This window comes from Peromyscus eremicus, chromosome 5, assembly GCF_949786415.1.
Source record: "Peromyscus eremicus chromosome 5, PerEre_H2_v1, whole genome shotgun sequence".
Taxonomy (NCBI): Eukaryota; Metazoa; Chordata; class Mammalia; order Rodentia; family Cricetidae; genus Peromyscus; species Peromyscus eremicus.
The window spans coordinates 32,721,085-32,740,758 of NC_081420.1; the positions used below are offsets into that span (position 1 = coordinate 32,721,085).

Genomic DNA, 19,674 nt, shown 5'->3' on the forward strand with positions numbered 1-19,674 from the left:
GACTCCAGCTTCTCCAGCCTTCCAGTGTGGGCTCAGAACCCAAGGAGTTCCAGGTTTTAGTGCCAGATTATGACTTCTGAGACATCTAAATTCCTAGAATAAGTAACTACAAGGTTCTCTGCCTTTCCAGTAGATAACCACTGATGAACTACTGAGCCTCCACCATGTAAGCCAATCTAATAAAGCCCCTTTATGTGTATATCTGTCTGTCTGTCTCTCTCTGTCTGTCTCTCCATCTGTCTCTGCCTTTGCCCCCCCCACTGTGTGCGTGTGTGTGTGTGTGTGTGTGTGTGTGTGTGTGTGTGTGTGTGTATGTGTGTGTTTACACAGGGTCTCACCATGTATCTTTGTAACTGTGGCTGGCCTGGATCTCACTCTATGTAGACCAGGTTGGCCTGGAACTCACAGAGATCTACTTGCCTCTGCTTCTGCCTTCCAAGTGCTGAGATTAAAGGCATACACCATCATGTCTGGAGAAATATATATATATATTCTATTGGTCTTGCTCCTCTGGAGCATCCCACTTATTACACCACCCCTGTTCCCCAAGCCCAGCATAAATCACTGCTCAGCTGCTTGTATTCTTCTAGTACAGAACACTAATAAATTAAAATCATCCACATGGACATCTGCTCCCCCAACTCACTGGAACCCTGAGCATCCCAGCCCTTTGCCTGACACACGGATTGGGGGTAGAGAGGGTATCATGACTATCAGAAGAAATGAATACACTTAACATTTTAAATGTCTCAGGAAACCAACAGATAGAGACATAAATCCAAAAGCTATAACTTCTAACATATGTCATAAACCAGGGAAGATGAATATTCTGACATTAAATTGTACTGAAACTCACATGTTAGCATTAAAATAACTCATGAATTCTGGGTCAGCCCAGAGAGTAGTAAAGTAAGGACAATAGCCAGATAGCGAGCATAAAGAGTTCTCTAAAGCATTACACAACATTGTTTCTCTTTAACCTTAGTCATGGAGGACAATGTTACAGGTGAAGGGCAATGATCGGGCGTTTGCCTACTGTGCACAAGTAGGACCTGAGCGTCCTACTCAGCGTCACCAAAAAGAAAAAAGGAAAACAGTGAGAGTTAAATGGGCTTAACCAAAAAGTTCAAAATCTGAAACGTTCTAAAATGAAAAACACTCCACAATTAAAAAAAGAAGTGTCATGTCAGCCCTCAAAAAATTCAGTTTGCAAAAGATCTCCAAGCTTAAGGTTCCAGATTCAATATTCATGCCACTGTGGTCTACACTCATATTCCAAAATCTTAAAGCCTTCAAAACTGGAAACACTTCTTTCCAAAACATTTTCGATAAAGAATAGTCAGCCTACTCCATACACAAAAGCTCCCCTTACCTTGGATCCATCCTCAATCCCTTCTAACCACGAAGACAGTTGATAAAGTCAATGGCCAAGAACATGTGCCCTGAGAAGCAAGAGCAGGAGTGGGAGGAAGCCTCGCTGCCTCTGGCTTCCACTTGCCTTCTCCAGACAGTTCATGAGCTCAAGGCGAAAGTACAAAGCAGATTCAACAGACAATAGATTCTTCTAGAACCAGGTCAACTATCGTCCCACCTGTTTCTTCCCTGGCTTACAAGGTAAACAGATTCAATCCAGTGGTTGTAACTAAACCACAGCTGTCAATGACAGGGATAAGTACTGAACCCTAATACAACAGGGCATTCTTGCCCTGGCTTGACCTGAATTCCTGTGTGGGGCAGAAAACATATATTGTGAACACAAAATAATAGGAGTTCAAACCCCAGCACTTGTAAAAGCAATCTGTGGTATGAGAAACTGGCATGGTGGCTATTTTTGGAAAGAGGAGTGTGTGGCAGAGATTGGGACAGGATAGTTAGTAATGTTCTCTTGTTGGCCTGGCTGGGTGTATTCTCTTTATAAGAAATCATCAACCTGAATTTACTTACATAAGCATTCATTACCTCAACTCAAAAAATAAAATAAAATCTATATCCTACACGATTGTTTTAGAAAGACTGTGTTAGCAATAATAAAATCAAGTATCAACTGATATATTAATCATTTATATATTGAAACTAATAGAAATACATTAAAAGGAGCTTAGTCTAGTTTGTAGCACAAACAAGGTCTCCAGAATCAATTAACTAAATCACCAGTTGTCACACAAGGCCTCCATCCTGGAAGATATGGAGCAGATCTGCTTCAGCTGGTCCCAGTACAACAAGCTGATGCCTGTGCTTCCTGCCCAATACTGTGATTGGAATGGAAATAGGTAGTACCTAAGAATTCTCTGAAAATATCCTGAGCAACAGCTAGGCCAGAAATGGGTTCCTATAGAGCAGACAACACTACCTTTCCATATCCCTTCCAAGCCACAAGATGGAACTCCCAACACTGGACATGAAAAGGAGGACAATTTAGATGGGATCATGAAATCAGAGTCTTCAGACTTTGCAATCAAGAGGAGTGGGAAGATGGCTCAGTGGGTGAGAATGTTTGCCATGCCAGCATGAGGACTTGAGTTCAAATCCCAGCACCCATGTAAAACCTGGTCATGGCTGTACTTGCCTGTAACTCTAGCAGTTGGGCAGGAGGAGAGACAGACAGATCCTAGAAGTTTTCTGGACAGCCAGCCTAGACAAAAATAGTGAACTCCCAGTTTCAGTGAGAAACAGTGTCTCAAGCCAACAAGATGTCCAGCACCAGAGGAGGACACCAGGACATCTGACATTCAGCTCTGGTCTCTGCATACATGCATGCATGCATACCCATGCATGTACCACATGCATACGCCTACCTACACACACCTGCACACACATGAGGGGGTATTCATAATCATTCAAAAATAACCACACAACAATTTTTAATTTAAAAGAAAAAAGTCATTCACACTTTTACAAAGCCCAGACCTCAAGGGAGTTGGGGAAAGCTCATCCCGGGGAGGCTAACCCACCTGTCCGGAGTTCACATTTTCTGACCTCAGCCTCTTGTTCTTTCCCTGAAACAACTGAGGAAAACAACTTTGGAACATGGTTGAAGTTACATGGAGTTCTTCCTCTGGGAACTGGACCACTCCCTGCTTCTGCAAACTGGCAACCACTCAAGCAAACAGAAAGAGGAAGAACAAGTTTGAGCATCTTCCATGTTTATTCTCATAGCAGAGCCTTCTGCTACCACAAAATTATTATGGTGAAAATCACGGTCTGTCTGTGAACTGCTCAGCTCTGCCCAGGTTGGAGTGTCCCATTCCCAGACTCTGCAGTGGGACTTGGAAAACTAGGCCTGCCGCGGAACAAGGGCTAGTTTTTGACCCTCTAAAAACCAGAACGTACCCCATAAGTGCCATGACAGTATGAGGAAGAGCAGACAAGATTATCATAGGTAATGGCAAAGTCCCACCCCTCACCAAGAAGCTATCTGCTGTTGATGACTGGCGGATAAAGAAAAGTAGTTTAGTTCAATGGAGTGATGCCGGGAGCATCACGTCTACACCCAGGGCAGACAGTGTGCTCAGGAATAGCTGGCGAACATCTAATAGAATCCAGGAGGATTTCGGGTTTTTGTTTGTTTGACTGTTGTTTCATACTTTGTGTTTTTGTTTAAGAGGAAAAAATAAAAGAAAAAAAAAACAAATGTGACAAAATGGAAAAAAAGAAAAGGAAATGTGCTACAAAATGTAACATTATTACTAATCATTTAATTCAGTGGTTATCAACCTATAGGTCATGACCCCTTTCGGGGTAGATGACCATTTCACAGGGCTCACCCAAGACCATCAGCAAATACAGATAATTATATTACAATTCATAACAGTAGCAAGATTACAGTTATAAAGTAGCAATGAAAACAGTATTATGGGCTGGGCGGTGGTGGTGCATACCTTTAATTCCAGCACTCAGGAGGCAGAGGCATCTCTGTGAGTTGGAGGCCAGCCTGGGCTACAGAGTGAGTTCCAGGAAAGGCGCAAAGCTACACAGAGTTTTTCTCTCTAAAAACCAGAAAAGAAAAAAAATAGTGTTATGGTTGGGGGCTACCACAACTGTAGTAAAGGGTCTCAGCATTAGGAAGGTTGAGAACCACTGATTTAACTGCTGTTCAAACTCATGTTTAAGAAGACAAGCAATCTCACCCCCAACCCCAGACCATGACATTTTTAAAAAGGCTTTTATAAGCATTATACATATTGTGTAAAGCATTTACAGAACTTATCCTTTTCAAATCAATAAAACAGACTTCCCAGTTTTCCTCCAGAAGGAATATCTTTTCAAGGAGAGAGAGCTTAGGAAGCACATTTCCACAGCTCATTTGGACACAAAGTTGGAAGACTATGAAATTTAAAAGCACATAAAAAGACTTTCCTCTGAAAATGAAAAATTTATTGTAACAACAAAATGATATACTGAAAAGATACATGTTAGTGTTTTGAAGAAGTGTGGTGATGGCCTTACTAATTAAGGACTTCTGGAAGCCAGAAGGGGGGCTTTCATAGAAGCCAGGAACAGAGAAACAGCAAGTGCAAGCATCCTGTTTGTTTGTTTGCTTGCTTTGGGTTTTTTGCTTTGTTTGGTTTTGTTTTGTTTGAGACAGAGTTTCTCTGTACAGCCCTGCTGTCCTGGAACTCACCCTGTAGACAGGCTGGCCTCAAACTCACAGATCCACCTGCTTCTGCCTCCTGAGTGCTGGGCTTAAAGGCGTGCATCACCATACCTGGCCTGCAAGTACCTTTTCAAAGCACCCTGGCTGTTACTTTCATAAATATCTACTGAGCCTTCACTGTTGCCTGTACCAAGAATCGTTCCAAATGTTGAAAACACAACATAAGCAAAAGATAAAAGTCTTTATATTCACAAAGTGCACTAGCAGCTGAAGAGAGGGCTCAGCAGCTCAGATGGCTTACTGCTGTGACAGCGAATAATTCCCAGTATCTGTACCATGGGGTTTATAACCACCTGTAACCCCAGTTTGAGGGGACCTCATGCTCTCCTCAGGCACCTGTACACACGTGGGGCACATAAACTCACACAGGCACATGCATACATATAAATAAAAATAAATTCTTGAAGATTTACTTAATTTTTAATTGTGTGTGTATGGGTGTGAGTATGTGCATTCGAATGCAGGTGTCCAAGGAGGCCAGAAGGTGAGTTCTCTGAAGCTAGAGTTATAGGCAGCTGTGAGCCACCACACTTAGATTCTAGGAACTGAACTTGGGTCCTCTGGATGAGCAGTATACATCCTTTCTTAACCAGTGAGCCTTCTCTCCAGCGCCCACCCCTGCCAAATAAATTTTTTTTAATAAAAGAAACATTAAAAATAACTTTCTAGAGTTCACAAAAGGCAGAATCAACACTGAGTTTTCAGACAGACCACAGGAAAGACAGACAGATGTTGTCAAACCCACTCCACCAGTCTATCTGCTGATCATGTGATCATACAGACTTCAAGGGAGAATTAAACTACCTCTGTGCCTCGAAAGCCAACAACACAGCACAACTTAGCTCTTTCTCATTGAATAGTTCTCTTATATACTATACATTTACATATTCAAAGTCTACAACTAGTGAGTTTTGATATATGCAAACACTTAGAAAACTGTACTCAAATCTGAGAACGGACTTTGCCTCACCCCTGCACATTTATACATGCTTCTTTTCATGACCTTGACCCATCTCCTGGCACCACCCCACACCATAGATTAGCTTGTGTTTTCTAAAACATAATCCAGGTGGCTTCCTTCATTCAACACATTTATTCTGAGGTGCAAACATATCATTCTGTTTCTCCAGAATTTATTTCTTTCTACAGCTGCATCATACTAAGAATATCTAAGTTGTGCCCAGCTTGAGGCTGCCTGATAAATGGATAAACCTTCTTTCAACTGGATCCCACTTTGCATCCTTTTTCCATAAGTCCTTTTCTGAAGATTCCTCTCTTCCCTGTTCTCTGACATCCTGGAGGCCCTTAGACACATCACTCAGGGGGAATAAGCAAAACACATTTCAGAAGATCACAAAATTCCTCCCCGAACACTGCTCAATCTCAGGATCTTACCTGTGAATATTGGATACACTTGCAGTGACCATGACTCCATAACACATCAACACCAGCACAAAGAGATGTACAGCATACCTTTAAGATAGAAGAAAAGAGGGAGGCGCTAAGAAAAATTCATACTGACCTACGCATTGGATAACCCACCCCTACCCATTCCAAAGAGCGAAGGATTCATTAACTCATGAGAGAACGTAAGTCAAAGAATTGTTCTATGGAAGCAAAACACTATATCTCAAAAAGACACCGGGAAACCTGGACACAGTTTGCAGTTGCAGCCATTGGAACGTCCGGAATCAGTAAGTGAGTAGTTGAAGATGTTCGCATCCCATATAAAGTTGAAAGCCCAAAAGGAATTCTTTTGAGTGGACTATGCTTGTTAAGTCCCATAGCTATTTTTGTAAGTTTCAGAATACCAGTACCAAAACCCCTCTTCCCCATATACCAGGGGTGCTTTGTTTTGTTTTTTTTAACACAGTGGCTGATTCAAAATATGCATCCTTTCCCAATGGTTTGTGGCAGGGTTAGAGAAGTATCCTAATACCTTCGACAAACTCACAAATTTCCCTGAAGAGATACTTCTAGAAATGTTAGTCTCTAAAGCATGTACCCTAAGAAGTACCACTCCCTAGGTATTTGCCATGTTTGGGTGTTAGGAGGTATCTACACTAAGCTTAACCCTCCATCTGATAGAGAATGACTCATGGCCCTAATCCCTGCACTGAAACTTTTGGACTAACACCAAGGTTCCAACAGCAAGACAAGAAACACAGGAACATTTGCAAAGATTAAGGAGGGGTCCCTTGTTGGGAAGAATTAATCCTTATAGCATTCCATCCACATGACTTAAGGAGGTCTGTAGAGGTCTAATCCTAAGGGGAAAAGACAGCACTGACTTCCAATGGCTAGCTTCTTTGCCAGCTCTAGTCTCTGACATGAGCGAAGGTTCCCAGGACATCCCAATTAGTTTACAATAAGTTATCTACAACATTCACAATCTCTCCAAACTTTTCAATACAGGAGGTATTTTACAATGTCATGTATTTCTTACCAAGAATATCATCACAAAACGTCCAAGTGATAAACGTTAGGATTTATGAGGTTCATACTCACCAGCCAAAACAAAACACAACGAAATAAATGCCCAAAATGGTGGCCAATGTGTGACGGACCTCCGGGCTGGCTTTACCAGGATGTAAGTAGATTCTAAACCAGAAAGCAGCAGACAAGGCAAAGAGCTGGCAAGCCACGAAGTTAACCTGTGGAGACAGAGAATAAAGACTTTTCAGTGCTTTGCCTATGTATAAGTCTGGTTGGGGCTTTTCAGGTGTCTATACCAAGATGCCTCTGAAACTTAGATTTCCCCCTGAGCTGAGTGTTTGGAGAAGGAATGAGCAACAGAAGAATGCTGCTTTCATATGGTGTAATGACCAGGGCTGGGACGATGGCTTAGAGGTCGACAACACTTGTTCAGTTCCCAGCACACGCACAGCAGCTCTTACCCATCCAAAACTCCGTTTCCGGGGGATCTGACACCCTCTTCTGGCCTCCTTGGGCACCACACATGCATGTGGTGTACAGGCATGAGTGTGGGCAAAACACTCATACACAAAAAAAAAATAAAGAAAATAACGAAATGATAAACCGAAAGTCCCTTCTCCAGCCCCTTCAAATCTTCAAATGCTCTCCTTCCATTGAATTAAATTTTAGTGTCTAATATTTATCGGTCCTCAACATTCCTAAAGCTGTGACCCTTTAATACGGTTCCTCATGCTGTGGTGACGCCCCAGCCATAAAACTATATTTGTTGCTATTTCATAACTGTAATTTTGCTAGTGTTATGAATCATAATGTAAATATCCGATATGCAGGATATCTAATATAACCCCAAAGGGTTCATGACCCACAGATTGAAAACCACTGCTCTAAGGAGATAGGAAATCTGTTGACTGGGTCTCCTTTCCTGACTTTCAGCACTTCCCTAAAAGGAAGGGTATATGGTCTGGCATGCCTTGTGCTGTGGTTTAAATGCAGCACACCCCCTACAGGCTGACGTGTTGGAACTTTTGAGTCCACAGCTGATGATTTTTCAAAGGTCGATGTACTGTTAGTAGGTGGAGCCTCCCCGGAAGAAGTACATCATGGGGAGGCCAAGGCAGGAAGATCAGTAGTTCAAGGTCATCATCCCTGGTTGCATATATGAGTTCAAGGACATCCTGGGCTATATATGCAAACCAAGGAAGGAAGGGTGGGAAGAAGTGAGGGAGAAAAAATGTATTCCTCACAATCCATGGGAAAGATCAGCTAATTTTTTAGAAAGAACAAACATGTATCATTGCATTTTAAACTTGAGGCAATCTAATTCCAAACATGTTGAGTGGTTCAATCATTATCAAAAGCTAGAAAAGTAATGCAAACCCTTCAAAGTACTGAGGATGAAAATCTGTATCAAGGCACTTTGAGAAAGCAATAAGTTAAAAAAAAAAGGATTTATGACACCACAAGGTTTCATCAGCACTTTTCCAAGACTCAAAGGGGGGCAGCAGTTACTAAAATTCATTAGCTCTGTACCAGGGGAGAAGAGAGGGTGGGGAAGAGAGGGAAGGGAGGAGGAAAGAGGGGGTATCATTCCACATGAGCTCATTTTGTTTTCTCAATAAAAAGCAACCATACTTTAGATCCCTGATAGAAAAATAGTACTTTCAGAAAGATTTGTTGTCTTTAAGGATGGCTGTACTGTTTCTTCTATGTTTAAAAGATTGTATATCACCAGACACCCAAACACACCTGTTCCCACTAGACTCCACCTTTACTTATGACCTGAAAAGATCCAGAGAAAAGGACTTAGGAGCCTCTATGCAAGCTTTGGTCCTACCTTTTAATCTAGGCTAAATGAACAACTGGCATGCATGCACACAAAACAGAGTGAGAAACTGGTGTAGCAGAGCACTCTTGTAATTCCAGCAGAGGGGAGGCTGAGGCAGAGAATTGCTAGTTCAAGGATAGCCTCAGAGTAGACAGTGAGATCTTGTCTAAAAAAGATTAAAAGTGTGTGTGTGTGTGTGTGTGTGTGTGTGTGTGTGTGTGTGTGTGTTTATCACACATTGTTTCCTCTCAGCCCAGGAAGCAGCCTATAACCACAGTACAGCATCTTTACTCAGGAGAGTGGCCACACAGAAATTTGCTTGATTCGTTGTTTGGCCAGGAATCGTGCAGCATTTGCACATGAGAAATGATTATATATATATATATATATATATATATATATATATATATATATATATATATATTAATTAGTATTTCTTAGAGCACAGCCCTCAGGACAGTAGTGATAGCACTGCCTGGAAACCAGTTAGAAACAGACCTTCTCCAGATCTACCTAGTCGGGGCACTTTATGGGCGAGATCCAATAACACATGTTGTGCCCCCCCCCCACTCTGCCTCAGCATAATCCACTTTGAAACTGTAGTGTGAAAGGGAAAGAAAGCTTTCAGTGAGCTAAATAACCAATGACACAATCCAGTCAGGCATAATGGTGTATACTTATAATTCCAGCATTTGGGGGGTGGAGGCAGGAGCATTATCACAATTTTGAAGGCAGCCTAGGTTATTCGCTGTTTTTTAGGCCAGCCAAGCTACACAGCAAGACCCTATCTCAAACTCAAACTACAAGAAAACAAAACAAAAAGAATACGGTTTAAAAATGATTGTATTGTTTGAACTGGCTAAGATTTCTTCCTGCCCAAACTTCATTGAGGTTCCTGTATCTTCTAGATACAGCCTTAGTTTTAGTAAGAACCACACCGCGGCCCTTCATGCCTGATCACCTTTGGTTTCTGATCAGTCCCCTGCTTCTCCTTGGTGTTTGATCAGTCCCCTGCTCCACCATCACCTAGGGTCATCTTTAGACTGAAGAAGCTAATACATATGACCTCTTGAAATAGTGCATGCACTCTCTAGTAGACTACATTCCCAAAATTAGCATGTGCAGAAGTTGAGTGCAGGATGAATTCACCAACTCTTGTAGGGCTGTTTCCAACTGACATCCCCAACCCCTTCCCTGCTTGCTCTGTACCCAGTCTCTCTCCCACCCAACATTCATATGGTACCCAAGTCACCTTCATCCTTTGCTTCTGTATGAAGAGGCAATACAGCCCTGAACCCAGTTATTCTCTGGGTTTTCAGCTCCTAAGCTGAGTTTTATAAACACACAGTAGAGACAAACTTGAAAGTCAAGGAAGTTTCCAGAAAGGGGAATGGAAAGGAGAGAGATCTTTATTTTTTCCTTTTCATTCTAGAAACTTTGCTTCATGAAAAGAATTCAACATACACCAAAGCCCCTAAAGATTAAACCCCACCTCTTAGAGGAAGCATGATAAAGAAATTGTGCTGGCATGCTGTATGATATTGTTTTATTAAATCCTTCACATTCACATGGAACACTGGACACTGGTGGGTTATTTCCTTTTCCAGCACTGCAGCCTCCAGAGGCATGCTGGGGGCTGCAGTTTCATTCCTGAGCGCTAACAGCCCTGTCACCACAATTACAGCATTGTGTGGACCTGCTGTACAAAGAAGTAAAGGGCAGCTGTTTTGTTGATCAGATTCCCAAACACAAGCTAAGCTGGCATGACTCAGATCCAGCACAAGCTCAATTTCCACAGCCTTTACAAGATTTCAAAGGCACTTGGAGGCAATCAAACACACCCCCAAAGTGTGCTTTCTTATCCCACCCACCCAGGGTATGCTGTGCTGAGCTTTTCAAATGGGACTCATAAATAACCTCGGCTATTCACCCACTCCAGTAGAAAGCTGCTGTTTGGGGATTTCTGTCTCATGGCCTTCATGGCTTCCAACTAAAAACAAACTGTGTCCGGACCTAAAAATATTACCTTCCTCCTAATTGAAGAGAGGCAAGAGCACTATTTTTAACAGATAGCACATATCAAAGGTCTAAAATGATTTCCCCCTCCTCCTGCGGTGTACTAGCAGTACACCAAGAGGGGCAGGCAAGAGGGCAGGCCTGGAACGTTTTCCTCCACAGCGCTGCTTTATGCGCACCAAGACAAAACCAACGTGATTAAATGATCCCTGACTCAAAGGAAAGTCTTTCTACCACAAACAGTACTCTCAAAAAGCCGAAGGGGGAACTCAGACTGTGACTCCCTTCTGTCTTCTGTTTCAATGAACAAAAAGTGTCTGTTCCACACCCTTTAGCTACTTTTCACTTTCAAAGAGATCCTTATTACCAGCACCTTGGAATGTCAGCAAGACATGTTTTTAAGTCTGCAACAAGACTGTTTTTCTCCCCAGCCTGTGGGTAAGCAAATGTTATTAAAGATGGATAATCAATGTGCATAACTTTGTAACCCAGCAGATTTTTCCATTGATAGCTCCTCTCATCCTGAACATAAGTGTCTTCTATTGAGTACTTAGGATGGATGGAGGACAATGATTTTGCACTAATGATTCTGACAGCCTTATGCCATAGCCTGCTCCCCTAGACACAGGGAGACAATTAGGAACACTAGCATGAAGTGCAATGGCTGAAGTCACAGCAAAGCCCACGAAGGTCCACAAAGCCCACGGAGGTCACTCGTGGTTCTGTACCACTAAGTCTCAGTTCCTAGCATTTTCCCAAGAAGCACTACAACTCAGGGAAAACTGCCAGCTGCTTATAGAATTTCTGGTGCTGCTATATCGAAGTACCACACAGCAAGTGTCTTGAACAACAGAGACTTATCATCTCCTGATTCTGGAAGCTGGAAGGCTGAGACCGAGATGTGAGCAAGACTGGCTTCTCTGGTGCTTTTCTCCTTAGGTATACTGACTATCTTAACCTGCATCCTCACATTGTCTCTGTGTGTCACTGTCTTAATTTTCCGTATAAGGACACCAACTCTACTACATTCCATATGGCCCACCCTCATCACCACGTCCTTAAAGACCATCTCCAAACACGGTCACATCCCAAGACACTGGAGGACTTCACCGTGTGAATCCAACCTGTAACGCTGCCCAATAAAAACCCTCTTCCCAAACCCATGAGCTGAAGTAGACATCACTTATCTCAGAAGGTAGAGAATAGGCAGAGCCCAAAGAAAGCCAAGGCTGCAGGGGATGCTGTGGGCCTCACCATAACCTGGAGCCAGCTACCTAGAGGCTATACCAAAATGACTGCCAATAGGACCACCCAGCTGCTGGCCCTGCTTGGATGCTACCACCCCTGTGGAATGATAGTTCACCCTAGGTCTGTGCATGTTGAAAAAGTCCACTGTCCTTTGTCCTTTGTTTCAAACACACAAGCTTGAGAACAGTGACAAAAAGCACTTTTTTAAAATGTATGCATTCATGTATGTGTGCATGCACGGTATCCATCCCGAATCTTCTTCTGTCACTCCCCACCTTATTTTTCCAGACACAGTCTCTCACTGAACCTGGAACTCACCAATTAGACTAAGCTGGTTGGCCAGCAATCCCCAGGGATCCACCTGTCTCAGCCCCCAGCACTGAGATGAGCACTACTCACAACTGGAGTTCTTACATAGGTTCTGGATGAGGGAACCCAGCTCTCTATGTTGATGCAGCAAGCAATTTACCTACTGAGCCATCTCCCCAACCTGGCAATCAGCATTTACTGAAACATATCATGTGTCAGGGGCTCAACAACTGTCAGTTACCATTCAAAGTGATTCACACCTACTATCTCATTTAATCATCGCGAAGAGTGTCAGTAACCGCCAAGAAAACTAAAATACCAACTCCGTAAAATACTCGACCATGTGGTAGCACTCTGAGTTAAACTGAGGCTCCTCATCACCTGCAAGACACCAGTGCTGTCCAGCAGAAATCTGAAGTAAATACTACGAGGGCTAAAAGTTCTTGCCAATGACGGTTCATTGAGTAAAACTCTCCAAGTCCCCAGAGTTTGTATTCTCACGTACCAAGCCTCCTTCAGCAGTTTTGAGTAAAATGAGATTAGCCCTCTTAATTCCCAGAGAAACAATCAGCACATACTTGGTGACAGTTTAATTTGCACAGGAAGACGTCTGACTTGCCCTGTCCTGAAAATATCATGCAGCATTGTGTTAGTTACAACTGAGAATGAACAACCTTTAAAGACTGACACATTGGGGGGCAAATGATTATGGTGTCTCTTTAGCCATGAGAAGGCTAAATCTACCAAAAAGTCATATGTTTATAGTCCTTGACTCAGTAAACAGGGAAGGATACATAGACTTCAGGACTATGTGGGATCTGAAAAACCCTATATTCAGACTCGCTCTCACCTACCTCCTCTGGAAGTAAAACTCACTACTACTGTTAGCCAGTATAAAAAGCCAATAATAATGGTGGTGTGGCTAATAATTATGGTACCAAGAAAATGGCCAGAATTTGTCTGAATCCTCTTGTCTGTCTAAATAAGTCCTTTCATCTTCAAAACTCTAAAGATATTTGAAGTCTATGGTAGACAAAGAAAATAAGTCACAAAAGAGTTAAGAAATTTACCAAAAGTTCACACACCAGAAAGACAGTGGCAATCCTGGATTTGAATTCAAGGGATCTAAGCTGAGAATGTGGCTCCTTTGACACAGTGCCTGCCTCGCAGGCACAGAGACCTGGGTTTAGTCCCTAGTACTGCATAAAACCCAATGCGATGCTGTGCACCTGTAATCCCCACACTGAGGAGGTAGAGGGAAGAGGATTGGGCGTTCAATGCTATCCTCAGATCAACAGCGAGTTTGAAAGCAGCCTGGGCTATGGGAAACCCTGTCATAAAGAAAAAGAGTTCAGGGAGCCTGGCTCCTGAGCTCAACAATGAGCTCACTTCATTCCACCTTCTCACCCAATTCCAACATCCTGTTTTCTAGAAGAAGAAACAAGCCTAGTACGCGTTCTGGGTCACAGAGTGCGAGCCTCAGAGTTGAGAACTAGACCTCGGGTGTCCTGTGTGAAATCTGTTTCCTGTGACTATGATGCACACATGAAAAACATTTAAAAAGAAAAAGGCTTTTCTTTTGGCTCATTTTTCATTTGGCTCATATTTTCAATCCATGGACAATGAGCCTTGGTGATTCAGGCACAAGGTGGCATAGAACATCAGGGCAGGGGCATGTGGTAAAGAAGGCCTGCTCACCTCATAAGGTCCAAGATACAGACGGGAAGAGGCAGAGGTCCTAACATCCCCTTCAAGGGCATGCCCCAGTAACTAAGCTTCGTCCAACTAGGCCTCACACCTTAAGACATGGGTGTTTGGAAGACATTTTGGGTCCAAATACGGCTTCCTGACTCACATCCAGCAAGCCTTGCTGTGGCTCTTCACAGTCTTGGAAACAGGTGGAAGTAACACAGAGTGGGGAGTCAGAGGGGCCCATGTAAGAACAGGGTCTTATCAAAGAACTCTGGATGTCCGAAGAGGATAAGGGACGGTGAAGAGGCCTGGAAGAGCATGTGGAACATTTGTGGATGATGTTGTAAGCTTGAATGTGTCAAGATTCACATATAGAAAAACAACCCTACTGCTAGCAGGTGTGTGTGTGTGTGTGTGTGTGTGTGTGTGTGTGTGTGTGTGTGTTTCATATAGGTAATATACATTTGTATAATGTCTAAATGGCTAATAGAAAATATAGACATTGTGTATATATTAATAGAAAATGTACATATATAGTGCATAAGTGTATATTATGTGTATTATATTATATGTTTTTATGAAATCTGAAATTTTTTATGTGACTCAGTTCTACCCAGCCAAGGTTGTAATCAACTTCTCTCAATCTGGATGAATAATATAACATCCAGTACAGAATTGCCACCATGTTCTTGGTTATATGAGAAAATAACATCTATCCACAGGCTTGTTATGGGCTTTAAGTGGAATGTGCTAGCCCTTTCTGAACTGTGAAATTCCATATGAGTTAGCTGAGCTACAAACGGTAAAGTTAATTGACTAACCAGACCACCCAGAGACAACGACTCTCAATTGACCACTAGAATCAAAGGTACGTTTAGAAAATATTTTTAATTTAAAATGAAAAGAAAATTCCTCCCAAAACAAAATTGAAAAGGGCTGATGTTTGAGCTTAGAGATGGCTTGTCAGGTAAATAAGCTTACCGCCAAGCCTTGGTGATCTGAGTTCAATTCCCAGGATCCATGTGGTAGATGGTGAGAGCCAATTCCAGCAAATTGTCCTCTGATGTCTAAACCCATGCAGCAACACACACACACACACACACACACACACACACACACACACACACACACTATGTAATAAAAGTTTTGCTTCCTCCCAAAACTAATATTCATAGAGGCTGAGACCTCACAATGGAAGAGGGAGTCCTTTCTGCTGTAAAGATTTCCTGGGTGATTCTAACAGGCAGATAGAACTGAGTCCTGCTTCCACTCATCACACTGCTAAGTAGCAGATAAAGGGAATGTAAGTATATGCTGCAGTAATTAACCGCATTACAAAAACATATCAGACTTATATTGATTTGATCCAAATTTCTCAAGTGTTCCCCAGAGGGGTGGAGACCATGGTCACACTCTACAGAAGGAGATGGAGTCTCCTGACAGCTAGATCTGCTTTTACTACCTGGCTCAAGGGAACTATGACGTCACTGGCACTTTTTTGACATGGCATTCCTAGGTGCTGGCTGACAAGTCCAGTGTGCCTTTTGTTAACATTCCCTTGCTCTTGCGCATCCTCTGCTTTATGTATCAGAAGAAGGCTACAGGAAGACTCAACACATAATAGACCTAAGTGTTTACACAGGGCTTAAAAACAAACAGGGATCTTCCTGTCTCAGCCCCTCAAATAGCACTGAGGTTGCAGGCTTGGAGGGCCATGCCTGGCTCTTTACATACGGGCTGAGGATTTGAACTTAGGTCCTCAGGCCTGCACAGCAAGTACTCTTACCTTTCTAAGGCATTCCCTAGCCCAGGGTTTGGTTTTTAAATGCTGTTATAGCGGAAGATGTCTTTAAATATGCTAAACTTCATATGAAATATGTATCTCTAGGTTGCACTTAATAAAACCATAATGTGATTTGAAATTTTAGTAATGAGCAAATAGGGAGGTGCTATAGAGGTGATTCAGTTAACAAAGTGCTTGCCATGCAAACATAGGGACTGAGTCCAGATCCCCAGCCACTGTGCCTGGCATCACAGACATCTAGTATCCACCTCTGCCCTCTATATACACACACACAGGCACAAATACATAAACATGTACATATACACACATACCACGTGTGCGCATGCACACACACACACACACACACACACACACACACACACGCATTCACACATATACACGCACGCACACACACACATGAAAACCGATTGGTCCATATGGAGTGTGTAGGGCCATTCAGACAAATTAAACTAACACCTTGTGTTCCAGGACTGAATGAAACATACTGCAGGTATGCCATGCCCTTCCTTCTTCTAGGCACCGAGTAAAACCACATCTAAATGAAGTCTATTATAAGAAGCCATGTGAATTTTCAGTAATTTCATTATATTATAAAATTAATAAATGCTCATTTTAAATAAGACAACAGGAATCTATTTTCAATAAAAGACGAAAAAAATTAAATGAAGGGACAATCTCACCATCTACCTTCCTTCTTACAAGATCTGTGAACATTCCTTACTACATCTTCTATATTTCATTTAAATGGAAAAAGGTAGTTTCTATTTGCAGACATTGGTTTCTCCTTTGGCTTCTACAGTCATGGTATAATGCCTACCCTGTGATGTGGTTTTCCACTCAGCTAAGAAGATGGGTATCTTTCTCAGTGTGGTGATTAATTCTGTCAACTTGATTGGATTAGCAAATGCCTAGGGCATTAGTCAAGCACTCCTCTGAGTATGCCTGTGAGGGTGTTTCTAAAGAAGATTGGCCAAGAGGGGAAGACCCATCCTCAATGTATGGCACCATGCCATAGACTGGGATCCAGACTGAATAAAAAGAAAAAGGGGGAAGTCAGCTGAGGACTGGGTTCCCCCCCTCTGCTTCTTTACCCACCATGATGTCAGCAAGCAGCCTTTTGCCATCACAGCCAGAGCTGGTCCCACAGCCATGCCTTCTGCTCCAGGCTGGACCCTGGCTCATGGCTCATGGCTCCCCTGAACCATGAGCCTGAGTAAGTTTCCCTTCCTCAAGTAATTTCTCTACAGCCCTGAGAAAAGGAGCTAATACACCAGATCTGTTCCTCTCAAGTTAACTTTTCCTTTTTAGATCTTCAGGGTATTCCACAGTATGAGGCAGTGGAAGGCTCAGTGAACATTCCTCATTCCTTAGTTTTTTACAGACAGCCTGAATTTCCATTTCATTTCCCGGGAAGGTATGTTAGTCAGCTTTGGGTTGCTGTGACAAAATACATGGCATAGGTCATCTTAAAGGAGGAGAGGGTTTGTGGCCCACAGCATCAGAGGTTCCATTCGTGGGCACCTGGTCCCATAGCTGTGGTCTTGTAGCAGGGCAGAACATCACGGCAGAAAATAAATGAGGAAGGAGGTCTGTTCACCTAATGAAAGCTGGGAAGCAAAGTAGGAGAAAGGAAGGGCCAAGGTCTCCATTTGCCCTCCAAGGCATATCATACCCCCCAATACTCACTAGTCCCCACTCTTGCAAAAGGTTCCAACACCTCCCAACAGTGCTAATGGCTAACAACCAATCCCTCAACACACGACCTTTGGAGGATGTCTAAGATTGAAACCGTAACAAGGAAGATGCATTCCACTTCCTATCCACCCCAAGGAGTCCCCAGGTGGGTGGGTGGGGGGTGACGTAACAAAAGTCAAAGGGAGGCACTGAGCATGCCCAGTCCAGGCCCTAAGGGCTTCCCTCATGGAGAACTAGCCTGTCTACACAGAGGCATTCTTAATCTGTGCTCTCTGCATATTATCCTACCCCAGGAGTCTTGCTGCTGTGAGGACAGGAAGTCATTTTCATTCCAGAGTAAAAATGTAAGGCGGAACTTGGAGAGATCCTGTCCCCAAATAAAAAGTGAAGAAAGGGGCAGGACTGGATATAGAGCTGAATGATAGGAGTTACAGCTCAGCATGCATGAGGCCCTAGGTTCAACCCTTAATACTCCAATAATAATAATAATAATAATAATAATAATAATAATAATAATAAACAGTAAACAGAGAGAAACTATTGTGATCAATCAGTTCCATCATTATTAAAGTAATATTTTAATCTCTGGTGGTAGTTGCTTGGGTCTTATTTTCAAATCAGTCCTATATCTAGGAGAGAAAGCAAAATGTACTGTGTGTCAATGGTCCAGGATGTTATCATGTGCATGACAGCATTCTCTCAACCATTCTATGAGTTCTCATTTGCTTACAGCTTTTGTTGTTACAAACAACACCGCACAGAATACTTTTCTACATATAATTACTTACTGGTGAAGTCTTGGATGTAAGATAAAGTCCTGGCTCCATTGAATGATGTAGTTACTCAAAATTCTAGTCCTGCTAGTTCTGTTTTCCAAATGCTGAAGTCAGTTTCAACGCCCACTAGTCGAATATAAGACAGTTTCTCCCCGACCGCCACCCGCACCCCTTGAGGCTGGCACTGGATGAGGAATCTGCCCAGCTGTTTTCAATCAACTAGTGGTGAGAAACTGGGGTGCACTGCTTTCAATTTCCTGGCTAGTGGTTGAGCACATGTTCACTGCTGATTGGCCTTTAGCCAGGGAGTCTCGCGGTCAGTAGACTAACATCTTCAAGCATTCACCGCAGAGGAGGAGCATCACCCAGAGGAGCTGGGCACAGTCCCCAAATCAGCAGAAAGCAGGAGACAGTAAGTAGTGCAACAGCACAAGTGTGAAAGTGACCTTGTGGAGCAGAAGCCACCTTGTTCCCTGGTGTAAGTAAGACACAGGCTAAATCATGTGGCCTGTGTCTCTGTAAAGTGAGAAGAGGGCAGGGAGGATGGCTCAGTAGGTAAAGACACCTGCTGCCAGACCTGAGTCCAATCCCCAGGACCCAGCTGGTGTAGGGATCCACACACACACACACACACACACACACACACACACACACACACACACAGAGAGAGAGAGAGAGAGAGAGAGATAAACATAAACCAGATACACGACAGTTGGAATAGTGTGGCTACTCTGACAGAATTGAGTTAATACGTGTCAGGTGGCGAACACAGCACACCCACAGCCTTAAATGTGCGACACAAGCTAGATGTCACAACCGGCATCCCTTTTGTCCCTTTGAACTGTTTTCTGATGCTGAACAGAGGAGGGATGCTCGGAGGAACTAATTAGAGGCCACCAGTTTCTCAGAACAATCTTTAGTAGAAATCATGCACAGGATGCGGAGACTTCCCCCAAATCACAACTCCCTCACAAATAATAAACTCCTACACAGTTCATTAACTCACACGGCCTACATGTAAAAAGGCAACTGGCCCGCCAGCTTTTCCAAATGGCATTTGGGTTAATAATTGTGTTTTAAAGACACAACGTTTACAGCTCAGGTTCTCTTCTCCTCTTTACTTTTCAATTCTTAGTTACTTATATTTACATACAAAATGTAAAAATTAATTTTAAAAATTAGTCCAACCAGAATCAATACTATGACAGGGTAGTGCCAT

General features: G+C 42.9%; 1 protein-coding gene across 1 annotated transcript in view; it reads right to left on the bottom strand.

Moving 5' to 3' along the window:
* Positions 1–19,674, bottom strand: part of Mboat1 (membrane bound O-acyltransferase domain containing 1) — a 105,879-nt gene that overhangs the window by 43,488 nt on the left and 42,717 nt on the right. Inside the window, exons 2-3 of the mRNA XM_059262340.1 lie at positions 7,163–7,308; positions 6,050–6,127 (exon numbers count right to left, since the gene is read on the bottom strand). Coding sequence (XP_059118323.1) covers positions 6,050–6,127; positions 7,163–7,308 — 224 coding nt within the window. The remainder of the gene's footprint in view (positions 1–6,049; positions 6,128–7,162; positions 7,309–19,674) is intronic.